Source organism: Amphibalanus amphitrite, unplaced genomic scaffold, assembly GCF_019059575.1.
Source record: "Amphibalanus amphitrite isolate SeventyFive unplaced genomic scaffold, NRLGWU_Aamphi_draft 000159F_arrow, whole genome shotgun sequence".
In the NCBI taxonomy this organism is placed as follows: domain Eukaryota; kingdom Metazoa; phylum Arthropoda; class Thecostraca; order Balanomorpha; family Balanidae; genus Amphibalanus; species Amphibalanus amphitrite.
This window is the reverse complement of record NW_024881654.1, coordinates 182,301-194,661: the sequence shown is the minus strand read 5'-3', so window position 1 is coordinate 194,661 and position 12,361 is coordinate 182,301. Positions and strand designations below refer to the sequence as shown.

The following is a 12,361-nucleotide window of genomic DNA, read 5'->3' as shown; positions in this document are numbered from 1 at the left end:
ATTTTGATATTATTGTCACCCCTCAAGAACATCCCGCGCCCCTCTGAACGATGACGCCCATTCCCGGGGGCAGGGCACTCGGCACACTTGTCAACACCACGGACGCATCTGCAAAGCTTAACAGGCGCCCCATTGAAGATCACAGGTGATTTGGCGCCCGATTGAAGAAAAAACCTGGCGCCCCTCAGCCTCCAGAGCAGAGCCGTATCCAGCATTCGCGGGCATTCAGGTTAAGCCCATTGTCCTGTACCTTTGAATTTGCCCCCCCCCCCCTTTAGACGCTAAAGGCGCCCTCATATTATGTCGTTACATGGAAAGAAATGACTTGAGTCTTGAATAGTGCGGACTACGGAGTTCACTCCTAGACCGCACTGCAGGAGTTTTCCAATAAGCCGCGCAAGAAAACCTTCTTGCTGTAGGTAGGCCACGACACCGGACACGCAGGCTGGACCATAGTGGCCAGTGGGTGACACCGGTACCCGTCACCGTCACCAGTGCCGTGCCCGCCGTCTTGGTCTCTGGCTGCTGCTGTCGTTCGTAGTTATCAGTTTGCCGTCGCCGCAGTATTGAGTCGATATTAATATACGCACATGCATGTTTAAGCCTGTACTATCTTAAACCGACGTGATATTTGTCTCAATCAGCATTTAGGCATTATGAAAAAAAAACAGAAAATGATCGTGAACAATGCGTGAAAATCAAACGATGTACAAAAAATCGGGGCAGGGGGGGAGTGAGGAGGGGGAGGGGCGTGTGGGGGGGGGGGCGAAGGCAAAGATTAGTTTTGTTCATCTCTTGCTGGGGCAGCAGTTGATCCGTGGCGATATTGTGCCAAGGAACGCCGCTGCCGGGAGAATGCAGCTAACACCGGCATTGCAGTCTCCATTATGCCCTATGAGGCAAACTTCGAGGCCGTTGAGGCAGATGCAAACGTTGAGCTAGGAAGCTGAAATTTTGCACACTTCATATTGGGCCAACAAGCAATGGGAAAACACCAGGGGAGCTGGTCTTCCAAAAACTTTATAAAATATGACGGGGCCTAATACCCATGGGTAGTGCACCGAATGGTGGTTGATCTGCATGTAAGAAAATGGGGGGTCGTTTGGATCGTTTTCGAGCAATCTGCCGTGGAACGCATTTTTTCATTTTCCCCATTGGCTTAACACGGGAATTTTTAAAGTCACGTGGCACGTGCACCAGATGGTCCGCGGAGGGGAGACCCATACCAGAACGTAGATCACCTGGCCCACTAGAAATCCTGAAAAAATCAGAACTTTTGGACCAGCCGTTTTCAAGAGCATCAAGTTGTACTGATCTCAGGCAGCTTTTGCCAAATTGTCAGGGAACTCAGATTTGTTTTTCAATAGAAAAACACAATTCTAAAGAATAGTGTTTTAACTATTGACAACAAACCTTCGGTTACTTGGCTGCTTATTGCCTAATCCAGAATATAAAGTTTAGTAAAGACCTCCTTATGATAGACGTATTTGAAGGCATAAGTGCTCCAGATAAGAATCAACCTGACAGAACTAGTTTCAACATAAAACTTACTGTACCATATCGTTACCCACTGTTACAGTGAAGTGTTATTTATGTATTTATCCACATTTCGTGAATGAAATATGAAATAAAAATGCGTTATCTATAAACAGTGGAGTGACACATTCACTTCGTCCGTGACCAAACTATTCAGTGGTCAGAGACCAGAGTGAGCCACGACAAAGCCGTCGAGGTGAGCAGAGGCCTTTGTCAACGGAATTCTCAGTGCAACACTAATGAAGACAACCACCATATTGGCATGCCGATGGCATGATTGTGCACAATCACAGAGCACAATCACACAGTCATAAGTCATCCGGTTCACAAATCATCACTATACAAAGAGCCACGTTTTAATGCTTGAATTTTCATACAAAGTGTGATTCTGCTCAGACATCACCTATAGGATAAAGGACATGTGTTACAATGATGTCAGTGCGTAGTTGAGTATCCTCGCACGGAAGCCCAGTCGCGTATGTCTGACCTCCCTGCAGAGCGGGCCACATCCCCGGAGAGAGTCTGGGTTTACTGCAGGTGCCTGTCTCCGGCGCCCCCTGCGCCCTGGTGCAGCTCGCTGTGCTCACCCGACCCACACACCCACTGTCCCTGCTCTGGGGGAGGGAGGGGGGCATCCCCGGGGCATCGATCGTCCCAAACACACCTGGATCTGTGGTCCGTACAGACAGAGGGGCCGTCAGGTCCGGCCGTCAAACCAATCAGCGGCGATAGACAGACGCACACTGCACCTATATCACCGGCGGCCGTATGTAGGGGACGGCAGCCTAGCGTAGTGCATCCCGCAGGTTGCAAGGTAACCAAACACTGGATCCAATGGTGTACGGACACAGCCGAATAATTGCTCCGATTACGACGGTTACAATATATACAGAACTACAACAATTAATCCGCACATGTGGTAAACCGGCAGTGACCGACACACTGACACGGCCAGATTTGCGATGCAGTGTTCACCGACGCAGCCGTCTACATAGTTGACCCATGATCGACACAGTCGAATGGATACATGCAGTTGATGTGGCGTGGTGACTGACAGAGCCCTTAAAGTTGCACCCAATGGCGTGAAATTGAACTTTGTCAGACGACTCGAATGCCCGGACGCATGCACAAGCCAATTATTTTCAGATAGGCTGCGTTTCAGTCCGCTTTAAAAGTGAATCAGTATGCAGAACTTTGCTTTTATAACTTCCTGCTGTTATGTAAGAGACGCCACTGACCATCCACTTTGTATCAGTGCTCAAGTTTTGCGAGAATATTCGGAGCCGCGTAGAAGCTACCTGGCGAATTTCAAATCATTTTATCGTTGCCGCACTCCTTTTAGGAGCTCGCTAATAGGCCGCGCTTGCGTGACTTATGATGAACACTGCATTAGCTCCAATGAACTGCAACCTGCCGATTTAAAACAGCAATAAAAGAACATGCCATTATAATTTGTTTTAATGAGTGGGCTCTCTTCTTCAAGCTACAGCCCAGAAACCGTGAACTGTGCACTGGCAGGCCATCAAACTCATACTGAATGGTGTTTACCTATCAGTAAACAAGAAAGCACGATAACATTGAAAATCCGTAACTTTATTCAATGAAATCCTACGTATGTCAGGTCAGGCTCCGGTGACCTGTCAATGGGGAATGTATTAATGGAATAAAATTAATCAATGCCTACAAGTCCGGGATCGTTGCTTAGTTTCACGCCAAATGTAGAGTGAAATCTACAATCATTTTCATGTTGAGGCTGCTGGAATATGTGGAGAGTGCCAAGCAAGTTAGACATCTTATTTGCATTTGTACATTTACCGTGTACCATTTGCCTGAAACAGCTTAATAAGTGAATGGCACTCAGTCACACATTATCCAGCAATAGGTAGTATGTACCTTAGGTACCTACTTCTTTGTGTGCATTTGAAAACTAAGTGCAATGTTAATTAATTCTGGATGCGGTATTTATTGGTTCACGGGGCACTATATATAATATAATTCTAATGGTAGCTTTATCCTACAAAAAGAATAGACGAAATAGAGCCTATTGTTGCCTCTATTTCCGTCGTTGTGCGACTGAAAAGACATCCGGCTGACATCAGCGATGAAGCCTAACCGTTTATGATCAAGCTCTTTTCTGCGCCAGCTGATCCATTCCTGTCGCCGCTGGCGGAGTCGTCAATAAAATACCATCGTGCCTTTTGATGGTCGCCGTCGATACAACCAATAAAACACCTTTGATGGGAGCACCGGGGCTCCGACAGATAGACAGGTAGGATAGCACACATTGTGAAGCACCGAACACATGACAATGATACAGCACGATGCACTTAACCCGCGACCGCCTGGGGGGGGGTCGGATCCGACCCCCCTCCGTTTTTCTTGAATAACTCATGAACTGCTTATGCTATCAGCTTGAAACTTGGCATACCTTCTCCCCCATCAATTTAACGTCTCAGATGTAATTTTTAAGAATTAAAAAAAAAACTTTTTGAGATATATTGATTTTAGTGATGTAACTACATGGCGTTTTCAGTCAAAAAGTGGTAAAGGTTTAAAAATCGCCAAAAATCAAGGTTTAATACAAGTTGCAAATTACAGACAAGAATAGACGCAGCGCAACGAGTTCTTTAAAATGCCTATCTCGGATTTTCCATAAAATGCGTTTTAAACCCCTAAAAATTCAAAAACTATATTTTTTGGAAAACAGTTAATAAAATCCAAAACTTTGAGACTTTCCAAAAAACAGGAATAAATGTTATAGAGCTCTAATAGAACATTAGATGTCCCAAATTTCAACTTTCTATCTTGATTTTTGACCCCCCAATTGTAAAAAATAGCTCCAACATGCATAGGATATGGTTACGTCATAAGCATTTTCGTGAATTAGAGGCACTTCTGAACATCGCATGTGAAAACAAATGGCACCACTAGATTCCTGGGACAAAGATCGTCTAGAAGAGTGCATTTTTATGTCAAAAATAAAAAAGTTGAAAAATCGATTTTTTTCTTAGCCCTCGTTTAGTTATACATGGTATAAACGATTTTTTATGCTTTCAATGCCCACTTATCACCAGCACAGTAACTTGGGTTTACATATAACCATTACCATCGAATTCGGCGTGAAAAATAAGCCATAAAACATGTGTCGCACGCCCATGTAGCAGAAAGTAAAAACCGTGACCTTTCGTGACCTGACCTGACCTTGACCCGTACTTAGTATGACCCCTATACGCACATGGTACCTTCACTAGGTCTTTGAGGTCATTTTTGGTGAGTTTCGAGCAGCAGCTATCGATTCCGCTGTCCGTAAGCCTAATCATGCATAACCCCAGAATTTGACTTTTGACCTGACCTTGACCCGAAAGTTGACCTCAATCTTAAAATCTTAGAGTGCTTTGGGAAGGTCTCGTAGAGACCTTTCGAACGCCGCCTCGCGGGGCTCGATACGACCATTGGTTCTCGAGATAACAGGGGGGGGTCGGATCCGACCCCCCCCCTCCCAGGCTGTTGTGGGTACGGAAATAGCCCAGGCGGTGCCGGGTTAAACCTCGCCCGTATAGGGGGGGGGGGGGTCGAACGGACCCCCTCGGTTTTTCACAAATAACTCACGTAAAAAACGGCTGATCGGGACGAAACGTTCAGTACCCTCGCGTTTATCAATTTTACACCTACCCTGAAAATTTCATGACCCTGACCCAAATGACCTTTTACCTGTGACATACTTTTCAAGACCATGTTTGGCCGGAATCCCGATTCGGCGTATGTCGGCTCGCATTAGCCGCGCGTTCGCAGTCTTTTCATGCTTTCAAGCGTTCAAACATGTGATATGATGTTGGTCCCATGCATTAGGGTGGGTGTCAAGGTCACCTGAAGGTAAAATCAGGTCATTGACCTTTGATGACCTCGGCTCACTTTTTCGAGTTTTACATGTATCTAGGCCAGTTTTTAGAGCTGAATTCGAATTTAGCAACCATATGAACATTTACGAAGTAGTTGTGGTGCCTTCGTAACATGTTACGAATCTGTCAGAGGCGGTTGACACCTACTACGGATACCCGGCAAAACCATTATTGGTTGACCTGACCTGACCTGACCCGACCTGGCCTAAATGCATGAAGACATCATCTATGATCATAACTTACCTACATACATGATATGATAGTCGTTATCAGCACCCCGAAAACCCCGTAGTAGCCACCCTTTACCACGTTCTAACAGGTCCCGATTTTCCCGACTTTTGGGTCATTGACCTGACCTGGAAGGTCAACCGATGACCTAGAATCTTAAAATTGGGTATCATCGGCTTCGTCTCGTCATGGGCAACACGCTCTTTTTTTGTTTCTTCTGCGAAGCTCTAGCTTGATCAGGGCGAAACGGTAAGGGGGGTCCAACGCCCCCCCCCCTTATACGTTCGCGACTGGAAAAACACCAGTGCAGGCGAGGGTAGGAAGGAAGGTAGTGCAGGTAGGAAGTTATTCACTGAATGCGTTGCTAACACTGTATTTGAACGCCAAGCATGCAAGAAAGAAACAAAAAATATCAACGAACATAAAAATGGCTAGAATTGGAGCCCATTTGACCTGGTAAAAATGAAAAATAGCTATGGAGCCTGACAAAAATGAGAGCTTGCATTGACGACTCAACGTTACTTTTTAAAACCACACTTTATAAGCTTACCTTTATAAGTGTATTCGTTTCTCCGGAAGATAATTGTTATTGCATGGGGCTTATCTCGTGATTGCCGCCAGTGTCTGTGTCAGTGCATTGAGCCGTAAATCCCGAGTGTTGCTGCCCACCTGAGCCCGCACAGGTCGTCCTGCATAAACCACGCCTTTCTCAGGGAAGGGCGGCCCGCGGAGACCGGCGCGGTCAGCGCGGCCGTCCTGCAGCGTCACTGTCCTGTCAGTAACGCCGCCGGCGCCGGCTGGGCCGGGAGGTGATTAATCCGTGCAGACCCCCGCCCTCTGCCCGGAGCGGTGCGGGGGTGGGGTGTCCTGTGTTTACACCAGGCGTCCCCCGCCCCCAGGCCCTGTACTGTACATTGTACATCCGACTGGTGCACGCTCGGGTAATGAAACGATGACGCAAGACAGTCCGTACGGACGCTGTCGGGATTAGCCTGAGCTGTGATTGACGTATACGAGAAGGTGCAATTTTGAGAAGAGAAACGCTGGTCAACAGCAGCTTTTGGTCATAATGCTTTTGCTGCCTCCCACCCGAGTGATTAAAAAAAGAATGTATAGCGTATAGTATATTGTTACGAATAGTTGTGCATGCGTAAGCAATAGACTAATAAGTATCTGGTATACCTACTCTAATTCACCAAAGCGAAATCCTGCAATATTTCTACAATCAGGCCAGCACTGATGGCGACTGAGCTTGGCGCTTGAGCGTTTGGCAAGTGAGAACGGCCCGAATAGATGAACCATTCCATTGTGACCCTGAACTCGAGGCAATAAGCCATATTGTATCATATCGCCTTTCTTGCTAGCGGCCCAATGCCTGCCTGATGATGCCAGGTGAGCTGTTGGAGCGGTTTGGCGTCTGGTGCGCCATGTAGGGCCGGCCGGCGCTCAGGGTCGGCGGCGGCCCTGCACGGGGTCAGCTGGGCGCGGTCGGACGCCCGGCGGTGCCGCTGACCGCTAATGGTCAACCCTCCGATCGACATCGTTAGGGCGGGCCATAAACAAAGATGGCGAGCCGCGGGCCTAAACAGCGCCGAGAGGTGACGGCGTCGGCCGGCGGCGGCGAGCACGCCGGTCCCAGCGGCCGGCGGCGGTGAACGCGGACCGCGCTGGTCACAGCAGCCTAATCCGCTAAAAGCATAGGTATACCCCACGAGTTGCCGTTTTTAACTATTTTCACGTAAAATCGGAGAGGCACTCATAGTCATCAATGTTGCTTGATTAGACTGCACCCGGACCACATCCCCACTCTATCCGTGCTCCATCTGACCATCTCCATACTTCTCCGTCACCCCGTCTGCACCTCAAGTGCGCGCCGGCACAGCTCGAACACCTGGCTGTCTGGCGGTACTGTCGTCAGTCACATTCATAACGCCATTAGCCTCTCAGCGCGCCTGTGATGTGCGGCCGCGCCGGTTTTGTGTTGTCTGTGCGCCGATGCGCCTGTTCCGGCCGTGTTTGTGTGGGTGGCCGCTGCTCTCACGCCGCCGTGAACTGAGGGCCTGTTTATCCGCGGAGCGCCTGTTTAGCCATCCCCCGGCTGCACCCGGTGGTCGGCAGCCGCCGCCGATCTCGAGCCCCGCCGCGCCCCACGTCCCGGGCGTATTTCTGAGACACGGTGCCTGTTTGAAACGGCTGTCAGTGGCGCCGCTGGGCTGTTTGGTTGTCACGCTGGCCAACAGCCGCTCGGCCAAATCAGAGCCGCCCCACCGGCTCCCGTGGTCGCGGCTCCGACCGCTGCGGAACGCCCGGGGACGCCGCGGAACATCGGAGGACCACCGCGGAGCATCCGGGGACCGCCGCGGGGGTTTTAGTGCGGAAGGCTCCCCCTGTGGTGGAACGGTGACCTCAGGTCTCATCATCTTGTGCTACGAGTCATGGTGAACGCTTCTCGAAACTCGAAGGCCAAGCTAGGCGACAAGCTCACCAGTATTTGACGCTCGAAAACAATAGCTTCCGTATACGAGCTCAATTACGCGGAGGGTGAGATACGTGCTGCAATAAATTGGCGTTCAAATTATTCGACTGTCAAGATGCCAGCATTCGATAACAATATGCTGTTGGTAACTGGCGCATCAGCCAGATTACATCACTGAACATAACGCTAATGAATTTCATTTTGTTCTATTAAAACATATCAACGGGTATGCTAAGCAGACAATGGGGTGATAATGGTTCATAATTAGGTGTAAGGTTTAAGGGTTGCAAGGGGCATTATCCAACCTCCGAATGCCCTTCTATATTTACTAGCCGTCAGTTTTGCACTGCATGGTAGCGGTGTGAGCGTGAGCTGCGATTATTACTGTTTTCCCACATGCGGGCTGCCAGTAATTAATCACGGATATCGTGGCACCGATTCCGACCAGTCACCGATAGACACCTGCCCTGCCGCGAGCTCCGGGGCCCGGCAGCGCCTCCCTGGGGATACCAGGGGCACCAGCGGACCGACCGCCGCTGGAAGGAGTGCTCCGACCGCGCCTTGGTAGGCCGCGGGAGCTCAGCCCGCCCGCCGAGGTGACACTGATTGGATTGGGAACGTCAATTACCGTTAATGAAGATTACGGTTAGATCTCTCTTAGAATCTGAATTCGAGCTGTCGGTCGCAAAGGAAGCCCATAACGAACCGTATGATTACACTCGACTGGAGGCTCGGGGAAAGAATGAAAGCTTCTCCAAGCCAGCCCCGGTCAGCATTCGTTGAATGATTCCTCATTTGATTTCCTTTATTCTTGGTGAGTGTGCAATAATCACGCGGGTAACTATCTCGAAGTGGCCGTGCCCCCTCCGGCCGGCCGGCGCTGAAGAGCGCGCCGCCATCTCCAGCACGCGGCCGTTCGCTGTCTGACACGGGATATAACCGACGCTAAACTTTGCATCAATTTCAGTCCAACTCGACTAAAATCGAAGCTTTAGGGCCATGCATTTCGACAAAGCGCGTATAATTGGTTTAATTTCCGTGGCCACCCCATCGTCGGGCAGGGGCGCGGCTGGGAATAGATCTAATGTTGGAGCGATTTCGGCCCGCTGATTTAGCCTAGTGGATAATTCGAGTGGCGGAAGGCCGAGCACATGGTGGTGCGGGTGCCGCCGACGAGTCACCTCCCACCCGCACGCTCCGCCCCGCCGCCCTTCCGACCCGAGTGCGGCATGGAGCAACAGCGCGAGGTCGGCCGGGGGAAGGTCGCGGGTACGACGCTCGGGGAGTCGAGTGATCCGTGATGCCGCCCTTGTTGTCTGTCTGTGACGTGATGACCACAGTACGAGGGTTGTACCTGTGACCTGTTCTCGTGCGTCTGTTAGCTACCCGTGATCACTGGTGTATCGGATGGAGCTGTGACCGGCCGTATCTGTCTGATTTCAGGCGCGGTGGGGACGGCAGAGCGGCCGGCGCGGCTCGCCATGGAAGGGCCGCCGCTGTCGCCGGCGCCGGCCGATAACGTGACGCTGAACGTGAGCTGCGGCCGGCCGGCGACGCTGTTCGACTGGGCCGACCACCGGCTCATCTCGCTGCTGGCGCTCGCCTTCCTCAACCTGATGGTGGTGGCCGGCAACCTGCTGGTCGTGATGGCCGTGTTCGTGCACAGCAAGCTGCGCACCGTCACCAACCTGTTCATCGTGTCGCTGGCCTGCGCCGACCTGCTCGTCGGCATGCTGGTGCTGCCCTTCTCGGCGACGCTGGAGGTGCTCGACGTTTGGCTGTACGGCGACGTCTGGTGCAGCGTCTGGCTGGCCGTCGACGTCTGGATGTGCACCTCGTCCATCCTGAACCTGTGCGCCATCAGCCTGGACCGCTACCTGGCCGTCAGCCAGCCCATCAGCTACCCGAGCCTGATGTCGACGCGCCGCGCCAAGCAGCTGATCGCCGCCGTCTGGGTGCTCAGTTTCGTCATCTGCTTTCCGCCGCTGGTCGGTTGGAACGACCGGCCGGGCACGCTGATCGGCTCGCGGGGCTCCTCGGCGTGCCGGCTGACCTGCGAGCTGACCAACGAGCGCGGCTACGTCATCTACTCGGCACTCGGCTCCTTCTTCCTGCCCAGCACTGTGATGCTGTTCTTCTACGGCCGTATTTACCGGACGGCAGTGAGCACGACGCGCGCCATCGCGCAGGGCTTCCGCACCACCAAGGAGGACGAGGAGGGCCGGCTGACGCTGCGCATCCACCGCGGTCGGTCGGTGACGCAACGCGCCGAGCAGGCGGCCGCCGGCGGCGCGCGCGCGCACGGCCAGGTGCGGCTGACGCTCAGCGAGCCCGGCGCGCGCCGCCAGAACAAGCCCTCGTTTGTGGTGCACTGTCGCGAGGACAGCCGCGCCAAGAACCAGTACGAGATCTACACGGTGGTTGAGGGTGACTCGCGGCCGGGCCGGCGCGTGCCGCAGCCGCAGCGGCCCGCCAAGAAGCTGAGCTCGGCCTCGCAGAGCTCCGAGGACGACTCGCGGCCGCCGCGGTTCATATCACGCGTCAGCCGGCGGAACGTCAGACACCAGGCGCGGCGGTTTCACATGGAGACCAAGGCGGCAAAGACGGTGGGCATCATCGTGGGCCTGTTCATCCTGTGCTGGCTGCCATTCTTTGTGTGCTACCTGGTGCGGGGCTTCTGCGCCGACTGCGTGCCGCCGCTGCTGTTCAGCGTGTTCTTCTGGTTGGGCTACTGCAACTCGGCCGTCAACCCGTGCGTGTACGCGCTGTGCAGCCGCGACTTTCGGTTCGCGTTCAGCAGCATCCTGTGCAAGTGTGTGTGCCGGCGCGGCGCCATGGAGCGCCGGTTCCGGCGGACGCTGCTGGTGGGCAACCGCAGTCAGACAGAGGAGGACTGTGAGGTGGCCGACTGACCGGGCCGGCGGCGGGCGCGGCGCCGAGCCCGCCGGCCCCCGCCGCCCCACGACCGCGACCCCGACCCCGACCGCCAGTCCCACCCCACCTCCGACCACGTACAAACCCGGCTCTAGTCAGACCGCGCCGCGCCGCCCGACCAGAATCAAAACTAAGCGAGGTCGCCGGCGAACTCTTCGCTCGCGCTGGCGAACGGCAGCGCGCCGCCGCGCAGCGCACTCCACCCAGTGGATCTCCGATCGCGCTGGCAGTGTGCGTGCTCCTGTGCAGAGTGAATGATTAGGGACTCCATGCAAATGACGCTAATTGTTAGGCGCACTACAATTATCCCGGCGGAGCGACATATTCACCGCTAGATTGCGCTGAACTTGACTCGTATGTTTTGTACTTGCAGCAAATTGACTGACAAGATAAGTATTAGCTCCTGAATCAAGACTGTTCATGGGGGATGAGGCAGTGTGAGTGTGCCTCTCAGGTGACCAAACGAGAGGCATCTCACGAGCTCCGTCTTGCGGCGGTGGCCGAACGCTCTCCATACTTGTGAAGCAATGACACAGGCCCGCGCCCGACAGGCTAGAGGCCAGCGGTGCGCATTGGGTACTGTGTTCCACCGGTTCTATACTGTTTGACTGGTGCGTACTGCGTATGGCTGTCTTGCATCTGCTCTCCGATACATACTCCATCGCTCAGGAATGGATAAGTTTTCAAATGCATCATGTAGCTCTAGACGTATCATGACCAATTTGTCCTTTAGGAAATTCGGAGGATTTTGAACCGTTTGTACCTACCTACCAAATGTTGGCGGATCTATTTATGAGTCTTGTGGAAAACTGTCAACTTCCCTGTCACTTTAAAAATGGACAGTCAAACAGTGTCATTTATCGCGCAATCAAAGCCATGGGCCAGCGAGTAGCATGTCTTTTTAGGGTGTTGTTTAAATTTTATTTTTGTGGTACGCTGTGACATATTAATCCCTAAGGAACAGATATGTGATCTGTTAGTTTTAAAATCAAAACCCCGAGCGCCCTTTGACCTGGCCGTTTTATACTGGCCGCCACCCTCGGACTGCCGTTAGGGAGGGTCGAGCCGATTATATGGGGGCCGGTAAACGCCACCGCCTGGCCGCTTCGACGGCTCTCAGTTTTTGAAAATTTAGGCATTTCTGGCTCGGACCGAACACGCGCAAGTGAGCGGCACTTTCTGTGGGCTCGGAGGGTACTGAGAACGGGAGACTGGTCGGCTGTCCTGTGTAATGGAGCCCGCCACGAGTGGAATTGAACGGAGGGCCACCGACCCAGCGAGGATTCCT

The 12,361-nt window shown here is 52.6% G+C and overlaps 1 protein-coding gene across 1 annotated transcript in view; it reads left to right on the top strand.

The window, feature by feature from the left end:
- LOC122383274 (probable G-protein coupled receptor No9) overlaps positions 1-11,947 on the top strand; it is an 82,037-nt gene extending 70,090 nt beyond the window's left edge. Inside the window, exon 3 of the mRNA XM_043369549.1 lies at positions 9,583-11,947. Within this exon, the coding sequence (XP_043225484.1) occupies positions 9,621-11,051 (1,431 nt within the window). The 5' untranslated portion in view covers positions 9,583-9,620 and the 3' untranslated portion in view covers positions 11,052-11,947. The remainder of the gene's footprint in view (positions 1-9,582) is intronic.
- The last annotated feature ends 414 nt before the right edge of the window (positions 11,948-12,361 follow it).